Raw genomic sequence first — 19,121 nt, forward strand, 5'->3', positions numbered from 1 at the left:
ATTTTGCTTAACCCCTCAGTGAATTGCACATGTGAACAAAACGTAGCAAGATGTTTGTATTCAAGTTAAAGTGAACTGAATTGCAGTGTACAGGTCAATGTGTTTGCACTGCTTGCTTAGTGGAACCATAAAGGTTGACACACATAGTTTCCTAAAGCACATTTTTCCATGTTAACACCCACAAACCTGCTCCACTATTACAGGCTAACGTCAGGGTTTTTTTTGCACATGAAATACTTCTTCAAGTTGAGTAAGGGTGAAATTATACTTGGTCACTAATTGGTTTAACACTAAACCCATCAGCATGGCGCTTTTGTGGTCTTTTAACAATGATCAAATGCAGTTGCAGTGCAATTTGATCACAGCATCTTTTTTCATTGATCTACCTAGTGGCATGTGAACACACTGACCCAATCAGTCCACATTTACCACTCAAGGATATTGTATCTTTAACAAAAATGTTCGGTATTGCTTTTCTGAAACAAGTTTCAAGTCCCTGAAAGCTGATTTCATAAAGCATGCTGAATGCAGACCACTGATAACGATTATTTTTAAAGCCACATGCAAAAAAAGTCTGATTCCCAAAGTGCATCATGCAGTTTGCTTCTGCCCACGTCACTAAAATCTTCTTTTGACTGCACTTAACATCACCCATCTCAAAATAGAAGACCTGACAAAAGACAAGGATTACACAACATTTTTTATATTTCAGTGTGACTCTCAGCACTTACGATGTGAGGGCCTTTCAGTCTCTAAGCAAGTGTGACTAGACCCTAACAAACCTATTAAACTTAAATTGCATTGAAATCAAAGTGTGAAGACAACATAAAACAGGCTTTTCTTTAGCAATTAGTCATTAAACAAAGTCCAATGAGACCACAGCAGGAATGCTGGTACCACTAGGCACTTTGTCACTTCACTCTAATGACAACAACCAAAAAAACACAGTTTTACCTACTCCTTCTGTAAATATAAAATCATCTGTTTGACTGAGATATCTATTTCTAGGAATATTGCCACCAAACAATGCTATAAAACAGGCTGGCAGTTTGTGTTTGGTACTGAACCCAACTGCAATACTCTATGTCTTTTGATCATTTTCTCTAATCTGCAGATTTTACAGTGCATAATTTTACAAGGGACTTTGTTTCTAAGAATGCTTGTTATAGTTCAATTAAAAAACACCATTATTTTGTACTTTGATGGAGGCAAAATTGCTGAACAAAAAACAGAAATCTCATACACAGTAATAGTATAAGAATATGTTTCACAGTGATTTGGGGTGAGTAGACGCGTTGAAGTTACTATAATATTAATGTATATAATTGTAACCAACTATTATGTTCACTTTCACCACTATCTGATGAATGATATAAACATCTTTGTTACTATGTGATGTGGAGTTATCTTAAAGCTTTATCTACAGTTCCAGATCACAATTTAGAATAAATGAGTAATGAAACATCAAAATGCTTGAAGATTTTCATAAAAAAATTTGTCCATACAGTCAGCCCTGTTCCCAAGCGCAACATCACTCTTCTCTATTTAAGGGTGACCCACAGGAACTGATCAGTGATTTTTGTTTCAATTTGAAAATGAAGATTTTAATCTGCAACAGATTAGATTGTAGTCTTTTATGCTGAAATGTCAGTGCTATGAAGATAGTGAAGAATTTTGGTGCAAAACTGTGGCTCCAGTGCAACATTTCCTTGCCAAAGAGTGAGTGCATTGACAGGAAAATATTTGAGTCAAGGTGAGTGGGTGGGGGTGTGAAGAAGGTTGTTGTGATGGTGGTCCTAACAAAACCACTTGAGGGTGTGTGCACGCTGTTGGTTGTGGTATGAATTTCAGTCTGTCCAAGCTTGCATGGGTGTTGTTGTGAAGCCCCTCCTCTCTGCTGTGTATAAAAGATGTGTTATCACCAGACACAAAAACACACACACTCAGAGATCACCATCAGCAATGGAAACATCTTCTGTCCTCCTTGTGTGCATTCTGGTGATATGTTCAGGTGTGCTATTTTTTGATTGTATAACATTGTCTTTATCATGGAAGCTAAACCTAACTCGTAATGGAAGCTGTTTAACATTTTTTGTTTTGTCACTTTACAGTCTGGACAGTCAACGGTGGAAGCTTCGAGGTCAACATTGATGACAAGGAGCAGGTGGAACTGGACATTTCTGTGAAGGCCAGCAAGGTAACGTAAACACGTTCATGGTCCAGTATTCAACACTAAACACTAAACTAACCTTAACACCAACCAATCAAACCTTTAACTCGGACTTTATTTTTGTTTCTAGCCTAAACCCAACCTGAATAAACTCAGTGTCATGATCAGTGGTGGCAGTAGTGCTTAGATCTTTAGCTTAAGTAAAAGTAGAAACAGAATTTACTTAACGTTTCAAAAATTAAAGTATTCATTCTGCAGAAAATGGCTTGTGGCTCATGTAGTATTAGCCTACTTCAAATTTTGAGAAATACAGTAATACACACTTAAAATATCCCAATGTGCGCTTATGAAAAATGTGTTCCTAAGAAAAACATTTATTAGTTGTTTAGTTACTGCTAATTTAACATTTTCCCATGACATCAAGTAATATTTTCAGAAGTCATCCTTTTGCTAAGTATTGAAAATATGTGCCACTTTTATTTGCAGCTTCCAGGTGTGTGCTGGGTGTGCAACTGGGCTTTAAAGAAGGTGAAGAAACAACTTGGAAGAAACGCCACTAAGGAGGTAAAAGAAAATGTCTTAATGCCTGACATCTGAGTGAGCAGGATGATCCAGTTGTGGTGCATTGTGTTATGAGCAATAATGATAATGTCTGCTCTTACAGAAACTGACTTCAAAGTTAAATTCCATCTGCAACCAAATTGGCCTCTTAAAATCTCTGTGCCGCAAGTTTGTGAACTCACACCTACCAGAACTAATTGAGGAGCTCACGACCTCTGATGATGTGAAAACAATCTGTGTCAATGCTGGAGCCTGCAAGTGAGTTACCAGCCTGTCTGCACAAAGTCCTTCCACACATTTCATCATTCAGATATTGTTCTCTTCAGGGACAAATCCTCTTTCTTTCAACACAAAGAAACTACAAGTTTCACTTGAGTATTTCCAATTTATGCTACTTTATACTTCTACTCCGCCACATTTCAGAGGAAAATATTGTGTGTTTTACCCCACTACATTTATCTAGACATATGATCCGTACATCACACACGACACTGTTGTAGATTAAACTACACAACAAGGTTTGAGATAATTAGGTTTCACCTCGACCAACTACAATATTAAACCACTTACATATTAACATTTCTAACATTTCTAACAATTCTTCTAATACTTTACATACATTATATTGGTAAGTAACATCTGCAGGACTTTGACTTGCAATAGAGTATTTTCAAAGTGTGGTTTACAATTTTTAGTAAGTAAAGGATTCAATATAACTTCCACCGCTGATTCTCCATTACATTTGATAAATTACTTGCCTTACTTTCTTTGCCTGATATTCTTACGTACTCTCTTCAGGTCAAAGGAGTACTTGTACCTGCACTTCGATCAAATGGACGAGGACACACCTATTGAAATTACTGAATATTTTTAATATCATACGCATGTACAATTCAGGTGCAATTAATTTGTAAGAAAAACAAAAACCACAATTGTTTCAAAAATCAATCAATAAACTCTTTCAGCTTTGTTTTTGTCTTAACTTTGTGTTTGCAGTTATCCTTGTATCTTGATATATTTTACCATTTTGTATCTGTGCACAAATTCTTACAATAAATGTTTGCATTTTAAATTGTATGAATATTCTTAAGTCAGACTTAAAGGGGAATCAATCAATATTTGTGACCATGTGCAATTCTATGTCAAAGTCAGAAACCAGAGAAGTAAGTCTTAAACAAATTTAAAGTCGGGAGCTTCTCCAAAGACTGATTTTGAGGACCCACAGAATATTTTTCTTGTTTTTTACCCAAATAAGCTTTATTCTGTTTTTACTCTAAAAGCAGTGCCCACCAAAGGGGTAACCAATCTACACCACAAATGACAAAACGTCTGTAGCCAAAATCATTTTTTATGATGTCAAATGACTATTTTCTCAATCTATTTCTACCATAGAGGACAATATTTGCTAATTTTAGCTTTCTGTTAGCAATATGAAGTACTTGGAAACAGAATACTGCATAGCTTTTGGATTTATCAACACTCCACTATAACAAATTGGATACTGCCAACATGCTTTAGCTTAATTTATAGAAATAAAGTTGGCCTAAAACTGACATATGTGATGACAAATTAATTTGTAAAATAGGCATAGTGCATAGTGAACATTGACACACTTGGCTTGGAACTTTCTTACAAACCTTAAAAACTAAATCCTTTTAACATATTACGGCCATTAAGCAGGTGCTAACGACATGCAAACCTGCACACAAAAAAACATGATTGTTATGGGATTCTTCAGACATTTATGTTCCTAAGAGGATGAATCTTGGTGATCCCTTGACTTTTCATCAACTACCATTGTTAGTACTTAGTTGTGTTCAACATTGTCAAGCAAAGGATTAAAACGTTAGTTACTCAGGAGGATTTCTTTTAGAGTTTTTTGAATCTCTTCATAAAGATTTAAAAAAAAATAGGTTACTGAAAGAAAGAAAAACATCATGAGTCACTTTTATTTTATTTTTTTTACATATCAAATCATACAGTAATTCAGTGGATACATCATGACACAATCACACTGCTACACATACCAAACTTAAGACTTCCACACAGATACATAAATACGGAGTACAAAATACATGAAACATATAAGCCATTTACACAGTATGTCCGAGGATGCCATGTCACTGGTGGTTCTTTTAGTGCAGTTTGTTACCTTTGAAGATGTAAGAGTGCAGCCTTAGGTGACCACTGCTTACTGAACTAAACCTTAAAAGGATAGCACCCTTATTAAAAAGAAGTTCTGTTTAGGATTTCCACATGGCTCAAAATTTAGTCAGTGATGTAAGATCAGTGAAGTACATTTTATTTTCCCTCTCTTCATGAGGAGGCTGCAGCAGAGAGCAGCCACTTGCTGTGGCGGTCAATGAAGTGTCCATGTGATGGACTGCTGTCCCAGCTCTGCTTTAAGGTCTGCCTGTCCAGCTTGTTGAGTCCCTGAGAGCAAAGACGGAGATCCTTGACCAGCTCTGACAAACCATCCAGACCTGCACTGTCCCACGGACCAGTCACCTCACAACCTGTGGGGGAAGCAACAAGAAGCTTATTTTGCCCCATCCTTGTATTATGGACTACTCTACTAATAATATTAAAGGTCCAATTTGTAACATACTGTATGCACTATAATTAATCCAAAAAAGACCATAATAAATCATCAAATTTTAAGAAAACATGCTAAGTTGAAATACTAACTTTTTTGATAACAATGCTAATGTCAATATTTTCTCCTTTTGAAATTTTCGTTCAGCGAGAACATTTCTGTTTGTGTTTAGGCTATGTGTTGTTATCAACTTGCCCAGTATTTACAGCCAGGCCAGGTTGCCAGATATTCTTGTAAAAACGTAAACCTTGCACTCTACAGCTGTAACGTTAGGACAGCCATGAAAGGAGCAAACAAACAAACTGGATCAACGGAGACAAATTCTACCCGACCTTAAAATAAAAAGTTTGTCGTTTCAAAATGTTTCAAAGTTGTGTAACCAGAGACGTAACAAACCCCGCGGAAAAAATTGGAGAAGTATTTGATGGATGGAGACAGCTTAGAGCCCAAAAGGACACTGAGTTGGATAATTTCCAAGTTATACTTAAGATATTTTTCACATGTATAATGGTAATGTGCCAAGGCAAAGCAATCAAACATGAACGTAAACAGTGTAGGTTTTAAATAATGTTCACGCTAACAATCTCTAACTATTTACAATATACTTTTTATGAGTAAGAAAACACTTTCAGGCCATTTATTAGGCCTCAATGAGGATAAGACACGGTGAATGTGCACCTCCCACCACTAACGTTATGACCCATCCACATGCACACATACATACATACCCTGAAGGTTTAGAAGGGTCAAAGGTCGACAAGCCTCTCTGAGAGAGATCAGGATGTTGTGAAGTCCTGCTGCGGTAACAGACGGATTACCTGAGAGGTCCAGAGTCACCAGAGTCGGACATGAAGGAAGGCACCTGGAAGGAGAAACCAAAAAGTTAGAGAAATATAATCAGAATTCTAAATAGATGTTCATCAATCATTTCATGATATTTATGATTTGGTTATAATTATGATTGAAATGATACACATTCTCACAAAAGAATTCAGTGGTACACACACACACACACACACACAAGCTCACCTAGCCAAGGTGGCTACACTGCTGTCTATCAACCCGTTTGCAGCCAGACTCAGGTGCGTCAGTGAACACTCACCCTACAAGGAAAGAGAATTTCTTTGCTTTGCTCTTACTGTATGTACAGTTACACTTAAAGCTTTCAAACAATCCACACATGCATGATATTTGTATATTAAATTGTTTGTGTGCAGAGTACAGAACATGATTTATGTGCGTGTACTTGTGACAGGATTTTGGTGAGGTGTTCCAGGGCCGGGTAATCAGCCGGACCGCTGCGGATGGCAGACAGGTCTAGGTGTGTAAGACTGTGGAGAGGCAGAGTCCTCAACACCAGTTCAAAGCCAGTGGAACCCAGTGCATTGTGGGATAGACAAACTGATTTCAGGTGGCCGGTTCCTGAAAGATAAGGGTATTAATTTAGTACACACACACACACACACACACACACACACACACACACACACACACACACACACACACACACACACACACACACACACACACACACACACACACACACACACACACACACACACACACACACACACACACACACACACACACACACACACACACACACACACACACATTAAATGCTACAGTAGATTCTATGTTGGATCCTGATACAAAATATTGGCAAAAACATGACATTTCATGTAGTTAAACCTCTCAAAAAATATGAGGGTTTGATTAACAGACACGTGAGTTCAGACCTTTATTGATTCTGCTCATCACTCACTACAAGCTCTAATTTGAAACCTATAAAAGCAGACAACTGTATCTATCCCATCAACTAACCTAATAGCTAAACATCCATGAAGTACACTGGCTCTGCCTGCCAGAGAGCTACCTGTCAGAGCGTTGGCTAGCAGCAATCGATGCTGCTGTAGGAAGCGAGCAGTGAAGCCGCAGGCCTGCAGAGACAGCTTGGCTAACAGAGGGCAGCAGGACAGCAGACAGGACAGGGCCTCGGACACACCATCCCCCAGCTGATTCATACTGAGGTCAAGCTCCTCCAGGCACTGCAAGAAGAAAACAAGCACAAACAGCAATGTGCGTGAGAAAAAAAATCTTGACTAAATTTAATTTGAATTAAACTGATGGCCTGTCACTCTCAGGCGCGATGAAGAATGTTTGTGACACTTCAACACAAGGGTGAAGTGTGATTTCCGTCTCTAAGCAAGTGTGAATGCACTTTAACACTCTGCATTACACTTACACGTTCTTTAGTGGAAATAAAGTATGAGGACAACCAAGGTCAATGTGCCACCACAGCAGGATCATTGGTACCACTAGCAGACACCTAAGTCAGCTCGACCAAATACCAAGAACCCACCCTTAAACATAGAACTGTCTTTTTGACTGAGATATCTATTTCTAAAAATCATGCCCCCAACGCACATAAAAATAAGCAGCATAGCAGTTTGTTTGTGGTACTGAACTCAACAGTAGTACTGCATGTCCTATTATTATTATTATTATTTTTATAATCCACAGATCTCACAGTGAAGACATTGCTTTGGTGGTGGCAAAATTGCTGCAGCAGTCTGACCAGCTAAGTATAAAAAATAAAAATTGAAAATATTATGTATTGTGATTTAGGGTGAGTGTGTTCTTCAAAGTAACTTTCTATTAATGTATCTAATTTTTAACTAACTACAATTTAAATTTTCACCACTATCTGGATCCTAAAAGTGACCTTATGGGACCAAATTATCTTTAAAAAGGCAACACTGATGACAATAGTTGAAATAAAAGCAGACTCGCTCAGCTGGGCTGTTTACCGGAAATGCCGGATGACTCTGTCCCTTTAAAGCATTTACTGCCTTCTCCAGCCCTTCCCCCGTAATGCCATTGGCAGAAATGTCCAGCAGCCGAAGCCGGGGCATAGTAATTGTTGTGGCAACCAGTTCGGGGAGAAGGTCGTCATTGAGGCGGTTGCCGGAAATACGCAGCTCGATGAGGCTGGCCTGCAGTTTTAACGCACGCAGGAGCGGGTTGAGAGAGGACGGAGCCAAGCTGAGGCCGCACACTGACACAGAGGAGCTCCCATCCTGCACCTCACACAGCCGGGTGACACGCTTGTTCTCATCTGCAGGGAGACAAAGACGTGCTTACTGATGGGTTGTCAAAATGTGTATTTCTGTTTTTGTGTGTAATTGTGTTTGTGTGTGTGTGGCTCACCCACTGCCAGGCTGTTGCAGGCCTTCTTGTAGCGCTCGGGGAGAGGAGGAAGATCCCAGGAGCAAACTTCAGCCAGAACCTACAACGACAACTTAATTCTTAATTCTGTCCTGGTGAAAATAAGTCAAAGTAACCTCAGAAAGGCACCTTACGCAATGGCTGTCCTCAAACTGGCCTCACCTCTTCATTGGTGTGCAGGACAGCCAGCAGCAGGTCCTGGGGTGAAAGCAGAGCACCTTCCTTCTGCAGTGAGAGGCGAGGCAGGAGGCCACATTTCTGGTAGTAACGCTGAGCGGCCTGCTCACACAGCCATGACACGGTGCAGGAGTCTGCCTCACTGGAACACAGTGGAATGAGGATATGTATAACAACTGGCAAAATACCAGTATGGCACTGGTTACATTCATTCCTATAAAAAAATAGTTCTATACACACCAACCTTTGCGGAACTGGAATGAGAAAAATATCTTCCTGAACTCTGACCCTCATTCTGATTGGTGGAGGCTGTAATGTAGGCATGGGAGCAGTGTAGATTCGAGCTGGGGTCTGGAAGAAATTGAGAAATAAATAATAAAAAAAAATACATGTAAGCAAAACAGATTAGTTTCTTTAAAAGGGAACTCCACCAAATCCTGAAATTAGATCGAGACTCAGAACAGCAAATGCTGAAACTTTGAAAAGTTATGATACAAATTCACAAACTCAGTTTAGATTCAAGGTACAGCTGAAAGTATTAAAGCTGCAGCAATGTCTTAAAATGGCACCTTCTTCTTGACTGTCTCTCTCTCATTTACCATTACATTCATCACTGCCTAAAATTAATGAAAAAAAAAGAGATTCCTGACAAATGATGTTCCACTTATGCCCCCTCGTGGTGCTGAAACATTAATAATTGTCTAGCTGCAGTCAATGTAGTCCTAAATAAGTCATGTGAAATGTCTTTCTGAACTTTAAATATGTCCTTTTCTAGGTACATTACCTTTGTCCAAGGCAAATAATAATGTGCTTTTTTCTAGATTAGACTACATCTGTAACTCATCAGAATAAAAAGCAGGATCCAGACATATATTTTTCACACCTGACTGTGTATTTGTGGGGGTGGTGGTGTCTCAGGTCTCATTTCCTCATCATCTGTAACCGTGGGGCTGTGTGACCGGTTGACCTCTCGTCTGCCCAACCGGACCATCCCTGGCATCTGAGTCATTTTGACCTGGTGAGGCTTCAGAGTGCCGTTCTTCTTCAGAGTGAGACTCCTGCTCGAGCAGGAAGGAACTGCAGAACCTGAAAGAGAAGAGAAGCATGACGAAGGTCAAATAAGCAAAGACATCCGGAGTAAAATAAAATTTAAAAAAAAGAAGTCAAATCATTACCTCTGCAGGTTTCAGAGTATGTGTGCCTGTTTTGACTCCTTGCTGCTGAAGACAAGGCAGTGTCCTCCCCTCTAATCCCACTCTCATCCACTCGAAGCCTCCTCTTCTTCTTTGGCTGGTTTTCCCCCAAATCATCCTCCAGCCACTCGTCAGCCAGATACTCATCCTCAGGAACCAGGGCTGATTTGTTGCTGGTAGAAACAGCTGTTGTGCTGGAGAACTGAGGCTGTGAGAGACCCTGGAGAAGCGTTTTGGCGCTGCCTAAGCCTCGAATGGCACTGTGGTACTCCTCTCGTACAAAGACAGATGGCGCGGGAGCCTCCCTGACACTTTCTCTACCCGAGTTGGGAATTGGGTTGGCTTCTTTAATTGCGGGGACTTCCTTTTGACTCTGGGCTGCTGGAAAGCTGTGTCGAGGGCGGACGGCACGGAGAGGACTAACCGGGCTGTCAGAGTCGCTGTCATCTGAGGAGCTGCTGTTATTCTATGGAATACATCATACATACAAATTACTTACAGTAATTGTAGAAGTATTAAGTTTCAGAGAGACAGGGTTTCTCTAGGGTCAACCAAGTTAAAATCAAGACTTTTGAAGGCCCTTTTAATATCACATAGAAAGCAATTGAGTACTTGTTTCACCAGCCAAAGTATGAAAGTACGAAGGAAAACCAGTAGAACGACATGGCCTACAAGGATTTGTATCATATCACATCATTTTCAGTACATCCCCGAAGTAAGTTATAGTTCATAATTATTAACAAGAACTGGACTCGTATAAACAGCATTAAGTATTGATGGATGGATTAACCAATTAAAAATGATTAACTAATTAATTAAAACCAGGGCTGTAGTCAAGACCACCTTTGTCGAGTCCAAGACAAGTCCAAGACCAGGACTAGTCGAGTCCGAGTCAAGACCGAGTCCAAAGAAGTTAGAGTCCGAGTCAAGACAGAGTCCAAAGAGGTTTGAGTCCGAGTCAAGACCGAGTCCAAAGAGGTTTGAGTCCAAGACAAGTCCAAGACCATAGAAAAACAGTCTCGAGTCCGGACTAGAGTCCAAGACCGGACTCGAGTACTACAGCCCTGATTAAAACCGACACTTGGCCATTAACAGTCAAACTTCTTTCCTACTGTAGCTAGCAGTACTGACAGTGTTTGCTACATGAATAAACAGCCTCTTTATACTTTATAGAAGTTTAAAAGTTCATAATCAGATAAAAAAACATTATAGTATTAAATAGTTGTATATACATATCATTAAGCAACTGGCAGACATTACCCCATAGAGAACAGCAGCCTCTGTTCCTCGGGCTCTGTGTCGCTGTGTTGAGCTGTTGCTCTTCCACCGTTTGGGGCTGGCAGCTACTGCCTTCACCTCTGAGTTCCTGTTGGTCCGAGGCCAGTCCTGGCTGGAGGAACAGCCCCTTCCAGAGGACACCAGTGGCTCTGAGTTCTCAGCATCAAACAGCTGGCTGTCCTGCAGGGCGTCGAAAGGCTTGGCTGGGGCCGGAGCAGCAGGAACTGTGTTAGACAGAGATAAGTGGGGGGGGAAATGAGAGTGTGAAAGAATATTTAAAAGGCAAACTGAGGCTAACGGTTGTGATGATGTAAGGAGCTCACCTCCCCCTGCAAGCGCCTTCCTCAGCAGTCTCTCTGTAGCGATGCACTCCTGCTTGGTGTCCTGGTCTAACTCTCTGCTGTACGTCCTCTGCCACTGACGCAGGGTGTCCATGGCGGTGTTACCCTAACAGGTATAGTAAAGCATTAAACAGATGCACACACAGATTTAGTTTTCTAGGGGATGTGGGTTGAAATCAATATTACCAGGCAGTGATTTTAACCCCTTCTGGAGTGACTATGTCTGTTTGTTTTCAGCCCTATCTAAGTAATAAGAAGAGATGCAATCCCCTGCTATTTTTCGGAAAACTGGTCCAAGTTAGGAAAAGAATAATTACAAAAATTGAATTATCAGAAAGCTTCTTTTTTTATTTTATGTGGAATTTGCATTACTTGGTAAAAATACCAACAGAAATGTTGTGTAAGGATGATATTTATTTAGTCAACATTTTAGGGATTTCTGCTCTGAAACTTGTAACAAGAACATGATGGTTACAGGAATCACGTCTATGCCTCCACGACTGGAGCAAATGACATTGTCGCTAAGAGGAAGTTAGATATGGTTTCACTATACTTGAACTTAAGACATAAGAACTCCATTCATTACATAAGACAAGAATATTTACCATCTAAAGTTGTTTTTTTTACTAAATGAGGCCCAAAATGTCTCTTTTTATGCCTCAAGCTGTGTTTCTGAGATCATCAGCTCAGCACACGGTGTACCTTATTTGTTTTGCTCCATGTATTTAACACTGTCACTAAAACCAAGTCCCTCTGTTGCTGTAAAAGCAGCCAAATTCACATTCAGAAACATAGATTTAAGGAGGTTGCAACTTTCTGTGATAGACAGAATTACTGTGAAATGATTACTGGTAAATATTACTAACTTAGGATCAAATATTTTTCCTGCAGCATATCATTTTCTATTACAGAAGCATCTTCTCTAATTTACTAGGGGCACACACACCTTGGAGTTGCGTTGGGAGACAGAAGCCCCTCGTTCCACCAAGAGTCGGGCCACTTTTAAATTGCCACAGGTGAGGGCATCATGGAGAGGCGTCACTCCCTCGCATAAGGGACCCCCAGGATCATTAACGTTAGCGCCGCGCTCCAGCAGCAACGCTACAACGTCTGCATGATTGAAAGGTTTTAGCTAGTACAAATACAACTTTAAAAAATTAAATTAAAAATGAATACAGTTGTTATAAAATTAGTTACCATAGTGACCGTGGTTGCAGGCCTCATGAAGAGGAGTCCAGCCACAATAGTCTCTGGGGTTAACCGGGTGACCCTGACATACACACAAGCAGTACATCGTTAATGACTATACATACAATCCAGGTTTGTTTTAAACTTCCATCTTCATTAACATCACTTTGATCAATATGAATGATTTAAGCAGAGAAAGTCTCTTCTTGAAGTTGAGTGAAATTATGGGTTTCTGTGAAGTGAATACTTAAACTTAGGCAAGAAGCTTTGTTATTGGACTTCTGCTCAGTATAGAACAGTAAGTTTACTGTTTACTGAGGATTTTATTTTCATCTGTCGGACTTTTGTAGTATCTCAACACCCCCAAAGTCAATAAGATAGTGAAATGCAGCCATGAAATCAGACACCACACTTTCATTATGTTTTGTCTTGATTTTGCTTTTTTGCCGCATTTCTGATTAAAAAAAATAAATACATAATATCTTAAAACAAGATGAATCTTGTTTTCCTCACCTGTTCCACCAGATACTGGACCTGCTTTAGGTTTCCATCTATACACGCTCTGTGCAGAGAGGTCTCGCCCTTCTCGTTCCTCTTGTTCCACTAAAGCGGGAAAAAAAGATACAAAAAGAGTGTCGGGTAAAACACTGAAGACATCGAATACAAAGATGAGACGATTGCTAGTGCTTAGTGACAACTATTACATGACTCACCCTTCCTGCCTTCCTCCTTCCTGATACCATCTTTTCATAACCCTCCAAATCCTCATCTAGAAACCATGAGACAAACATAGAGTGGCTTTGGGAAATGTTCAAATCCATTTGTTTGGAGAAGTCAAGGGGGCAGAATGCCAGTTCTACCTGAGTCTGAGAGAACAACATCACTGTCATCCAGAGGTTCACTGTTGTCCATCTCATCTTCCTCCTCTTCACCGTCGCTCCCGTCTGGACTCCAGCCCTCCGCAGCACACAGCTCCTGCAGCCTCGCTTCAGTGTCATCAGCCTTGGAGGAGCCGAGTCGTCTCTGGGACGCCAGCCAAAGCCTTAACACGCGCTTCTGTAAGAGAGAAAGTGAGGACTCATACACTGCATCTGTTTGAGACCCTTCCCAAAATAATGTAATGGTGTTTGTCCACTACATGGTACCTACTCGCCTCGACTCTACTCTACTCGCCTTTTTTGTTTTACCACTTCCAAAAAGTCCCTGGTACTTGCTAACTGGTACTTTTTTTAGTACCACCACAGTCGAGGTTCCAAGCGAGCTGAGGCGATACTAAAAGGTGACGTGAAACCTGCAGACTATTCATTGGTTGGACAGAATCGTCAGTAATCACCATTGCTAGGGACACACGGGGGGGGGGGGGGGGGGGGGGGGGGGGGGGGGGTGTTGTGTTTAAATAGTTTAGCCTGCGGTGGGTTTTATTGCTGCCTCCAGTTTCTTTTGAAACTAAAGTTGTCTTCTGACCGTGGCAAGAGAAAACAACAGACCTTCGACGTTCTGTGTGCGTGTCGCGTTAGGTCACGTCAGTTTCCTGCGCCGTCACTAGGACGACCAGGCAGTTGCCTCATGCACGGGGCTGTACTAAATCTCCAATGGTAAAGAAGAAGGACGGGGCGCCCTAGGTCGAGCCGAGAAGAGCGGGCACCGTGTAATTGAAAAACACCATGACGTATTGTTCTTTAACAAAGTAAATGGATTGGCAGCTGTGTAAAAAGGCTATCGCGCATGAAAATGCTCATCTTTTTAAAATCAGTTAAAGTACAACTTTTTCTTATCAAATTCAATTATCCAACTTTCAGCAGCTCATTCCAGCTCACCTGTAGTCTGTTCTGCCCAGACTTGTGGGCGCAGTGTGCGGCTGTGCTGTAGCTGCCGTCTACATCCTCGAAGGCACAGCCGCTCTCCTCCTGAGCTGCCGCGATGTTCAGCCATGTGCTACACTCCTGATATAGACACATACAAGTGATTAAATTACATGCAAGAGTTCTAGTTATAATATTGTAAATTATGTTGGACAGTTGGGCAATCCAAATTAAGACCACCTTCCAAAATCTTACAGATGAACAGCTGGTGATATTTTTTATATTCTTAAACCATTACAATGTATATTATATACATGATTTACCAAAAATAAAACCTAAATAATTTAATCTACACTCCAAATCAAAAGGAAACAGATAATGCTGGGTGAAGATCCATGTAGTGCATGTATACCTCAGTCGAGCTGCCCTGTCGTAAAGCCAGCTCCTGTCTGTGGTGCTCCAATGCCTTGCTGTGCTGTCTCAGGTCTGCGTAGGTCGCAGCCAGGGACACGTGGATGACAGCCAGCTCCCTGGCAGGCTTCCCCAACGCCTCAGCGCCCTTTAGCTGCACCACATAGACAACAGAGCTTAAAACAACTCATATTTCATGTGATACACTCAGATTGGAGAACAGCAAAAAGGCAGTGAATATTGGGTGCTACAGTAAACATAAAAAAGCTTTACCTGAGCTAGATATGCATCCAGAGCTTTGCTGTAGCAGCCAACCTTACAGTAAAGGTCCCCCAGCTGTTCTGCCAGCCCCACGGCCTGATGGGAGCTGAGCCTTTTGCCCTGATCCTCCCCCAACTCTTCCTCCAATTTACAGCCCTGGTCCGCTAGACAATTCAAACAAATCACACCAACAGCTCAGCTATCTTGGTGAACTTTTTTTTTTTTAAACTGAATACAAATAAGCAACAAGACTGAGTGGATAAAACAAACTTGCTCTCTCACCATATTTGAAAACTTTCTTCACTGCCTGCCTGTCCAGTGGCTGCTGGGAACCCAGTAAAACGGCTTTCTTCAGAGATCGTCTAGCTGCTACAAAATCCCCCAGAGACAGCTGCACCTGTGGATAAATGTGATGGAGAGGCACTAATTACAAAATGTACAGCCACAATAACCCAAACTGGGTCAGCTGGTTGACTGCAATTAGACTTTTTTTTGCTATGGCTTTCTCTAGAATGAGTTCCTACCTTGCCAATGCAGTGAAAGCACTCGCTCTCACTGAACTTGTCTTTGATCTTCCTTGCGCACTCTTTGGCCTGTTCAAGGCAGCGCACGGCATTAGACAGTTGGCCGTGACGGAAGTAGATGTTTCCCAGGTTAAAGTTTGCACGGTAGAGATCCTCCAGCAGCTGACTCTTCCTTTACAGGATCAGATAGGAGAAAGCACAATTAGCAATATTTTATGACCATCTTTTTAATAAACACTTACTGTAAGTGCCTATTGTTACACTGTCAGTGTACAATGAGACTGTAGAAAAGATTCCATCTTCCTAACTGAGTTTTTTACATTATAATAAAGTGCAATTTAAGATGCTCTCACTCTGCAATAAAGACACTTCGTCGGATAAACTCGCTGCAACGTTTGGGCTCCCCGAGGTGATCGCAGACCAGACCAAGATTGAGGAAGAGACGTGCCTTCATCTCACTAATCTCTCGCCCTGGCACAGTCCCTGGAGGTAAGAACAATTTAAAATGTAAGAACAAACAAATAACGCAAAACGTACAGGAACTAGATAATTAAATATGCTCCATAAAATGCTTGCGGATGCAAACAAGCATATAGCAGACCTTCTAGACGGTCATCCACAATGGCCAGGCTCTTCCTGAAGGCGTCCTCCGCCTGTTCCAAACTCTTCCTCGATTGGTCTGATTCATAACGGAAGAGGTAGGTTCGACCAATAGTGGCCAGCGCCCTTTGCTCCTCAGCATGATCTCTGACAGAGCGAGCCAGGTCCAGGTGACATCGCTGGTGCTGAAGAAGTGAAAACACATAAATACCCTTACATTTTCTCCCCTACATTTGTATCATCATAGTTCGGATGTAAAGCTTTTAAATAATTGGTTTAATGGCCACAAAAGCTTGCAATGCAGCAGTTTTTAGTCAAGCAGACCAATTTACTTACTTTCAACGCAGCCTCGATGTTCCCCATCTCTGCGTAGCACTCGCCTATCTTACGATGGGCCACAGCTCGTCCAATCACATTGTTTAGAACCTCAGAGAGAGACAACTCCTGCTGGTGTTCCCTGATGGCGGCCTCGTAATCACCTGAGATACATGAAAAATAGGTAGGAGGATGGATGAGTATATTTAGAATATTCAGTAATCCAGAAACACCCTTTACCTAACTTGAAATAATAAGTGAGAAGTGCAGAGACAGAACAACTGGTAACACCAAACTGAGGGTTGAATCAACAAGGAGGCAGCAGCAGAATAAGAAGACAGCGGTGTGTAGGGCTGTGAACTTTCAAATGTATGCAGAAGCTCAAAGTTGCTGATTGAAAACTGCTTAAACTTCACCAACTTGGTCCTTATTTTGTGAGGTCATCGTGAATAAATGAACGTATAGTTAGTAAATGCACGCAGGCTGAGTTTGCAAGTCACGTCTATTGAAATCTTTTCTTTAAATTTCACAAAATGAGGAGTTACTCTATATTAGGGGGGCATGATATATCGACTTAATATCGTTATCTTGATATCACGATGCACAATATTACATTATCGCAAGTGTCACAATAAGTATGCAATATTGTGTTCATTTTGTACCACGTGATGTGTGTGCGGTTTTTGACCGAGTGACAGTAAACACTGCGGAGCAGTATACAAGTCTCGCTATGCAATATTCATAGATTCATAACAATACAGGGACTATTGTTAAGAATCTATTTGTAATTTTACACATGTTTACAAATATTATAATAGTTATCGATATAGCAATATCACATTTTGTCAGTCCATGTCGTAACCCTCTATTGTTTAAAAACTTCTAATCTATGTCCTTATGTACGTGTCCACTTCCTACCTTACCTTGTGTAAGACAAATGCTTCTGCACAGATTCCTGATAACATACTCGACATTCATTTCAACAGTGTGACCTGCTACAAGATATAAGTGGGACGTTAATGCTTTCAGCCCCGATGGTCGCCGTATTAATCACTTACCATTTCTGGACAGCAGCTCTCCTAGCTGATTGCAGATGTTTGCTTCCTCTCTTAAGTTTTTGCTGTTCTGCACTTTGTTCTTTGCTTTCTGCAGCTCTGCAGAGTAATCAAACATGACGTGTGTTAACTTTACTAGTGTAAACAATTAAAACAAATCAGAAAGCAAGTGAAAGTTAAACTTACGTTTTATCTCCCGTAAAGAGCTCATCCTGATTTAGCACTGATGGGAAACAGCTACGTTAGCTAACATACAGCTGGGAGGAAATAGCAACGCAGCGCGCTTCACTTTAGCTTAGCGGTAATTGCCAAATCTTAAATGAACAAATCAATCATTTTTCACGTCATTTTTACTGATAGACATCTTTTCTGGTCCACTGATGTTATCGCTGTCATTTACGTAACCGATCGTGTTCAATGTCCCATGAAACAGCGCAACACAGAGATGATTTCAGTAAACAGTTTTTGGCTTTAGCTATCAGTAAACTTTGCATTGCCCCGCCAGTACTGCGCGACCCAATGATTTGAGTGCATCAGCATTGGGTCGTGGTTTACCCTGATGTTAGTCTGTCAGGCGCATGTCCCGCCTCACTCAATGGGATTAAAAGGTGATGTGTTCAACCCTGACCGTCTGCTAGAATTTAGCCTTTAAGAATAACGTATGTGATTTGTTGGCGTTATTGTGGACAATGTATAGCATGAGAACAGTCTTTACCTGTCTTTCTGACAGACTAAACTCAGGGCAGATTTGCACTTTTAAAAGGTCTACCGTTTATTGGCTAATGTCGGAGCGTGACGTAGTTCTACATAGAAACATCAGTGAAGAGTTAGTCTAAAACTTGTCCTTTTTTTTTTAAAACTAGCTGTAGCATATGCACTCAAATCCCACGCCCAAAGCTACAGTACATAGGACTGTCTCGACGTAAGGATGCAGAAGTAACAAACAGCACAAGAGCTCATGTTGATGAGTAGCTGCTGGTCTGACTCTGCTGAATGTGGGCCAACTCAAGTCAGCCAGGTCAAAAAGGTAGATGATGTAAGAGACCTAAGGTGCTGATCTACTTTTGATGGAAATGTTCAGATCTAAACCCAATGTCACATTGGCACGTCGATCGAGTGTTAAGGAGAACTGAACTGTTGCTGTAGCAATAGAGATAAAGATTTTGGTTTTGCTTTGACATTTAATATTAGTAGGTTGGGAGCCCATTCCTGCCAAGGAGAAAAAAAAATCTAAAAGAATTTGAAAAGGTAGAAAAAAAAAATTACAATGTATCATAATAATGTATGACAGAATAGGAAGTAAGATATGTAAAATCTCATAATTATTAGAAATCAATCGATATATATCCATGGCCATTATAGTTGGCTTATTTGAGTTTATCCCACATATATTGGAATTGGTTTATATGTGGGTTTTTATG

The 19,121-nt window shown here is 40.8% G+C and overlaps 2 protein-coding genes across 2 annotated transcripts; one reads left to right on the top strand and one right to left on the bottom strand.

Moving 5' to 3' along the window:
• The first annotated feature begins 1,901 nt into the window (after positions 1-1,901).
• On the top strand, positions 1,902-3,697 carry LOC117936357. Its single transcript, XM_034859286.1, has 5 exons — positions 1,902-2,011; positions 2,112-2,197; positions 2,657-2,734; positions 2,835-2,989; positions 3,530-3,697. Exons 1-5 carry the CDS (start codon positions 1,963-1,965, stop codon positions 3,603-3,605), a joined length of 444 nt encoding a protein of 147 aa, XP_034715177.1. The 5' UTR covers positions 1,902-1,962; the 3' UTR covers positions 3,606-3,697.
• Positions 3,698-4,654: 957 nt separating this feature from the next.
• On the bottom strand, positions 4,655-18,224 carry tonsl (tonsoku-like, DNA repair protein). Its single transcript, XM_034859219.1, has 28 exons — positions 17,887-18,224; positions 17,704-17,799; positions 16,667-16,809; positions 16,332-16,515; positions 16,084-16,213; positions 15,731-15,902; positions 15,489-15,603; positions 15,219-15,370; positions 14,947-15,099; positions 14,550-14,675; positions 13,593-13,788; positions 13,446-13,501; positions 13,246-13,335; positions 12,742-12,814; positions 12,491-12,654; positions 11,527-11,650; positions 11,186-11,427; positions 9,908-10,391; positions 9,616-9,818; positions 8,977-9,083; positions 8,718-8,874; positions 8,538-8,616; positions 8,138-8,445; positions 7,204-7,375; positions 6,574-6,749; positions 6,357-6,430; positions 6,056-6,189; positions 4,655-5,247 (listed from the first exon to the last, which is right to left on the bottom strand). The coding sequence occupies exons 1-28, from the start codon at positions 17,909-17,911 to the stop codon at positions 5,048-5,050; spliced, it is 4,335 nt and encodes a 1,444-aa protein (XP_034715110.1). The 5' UTR covers positions 17,912-18,224; the 3' UTR covers positions 4,655-5,047.
• Positions 18,225-19,121: the final 897 nt, after the last annotated feature.

This window comes from Etheostoma cragini, chromosome 20, assembly GCF_013103735.1.
Source record: "Etheostoma cragini isolate CJK2018 chromosome 20, CSU_Ecrag_1.0, whole genome shotgun sequence".
NCBI lineage: Eukaryota > Metazoa > Chordata > Actinopteri > Perciformes > Percidae > Etheostoma > Etheostoma cragini.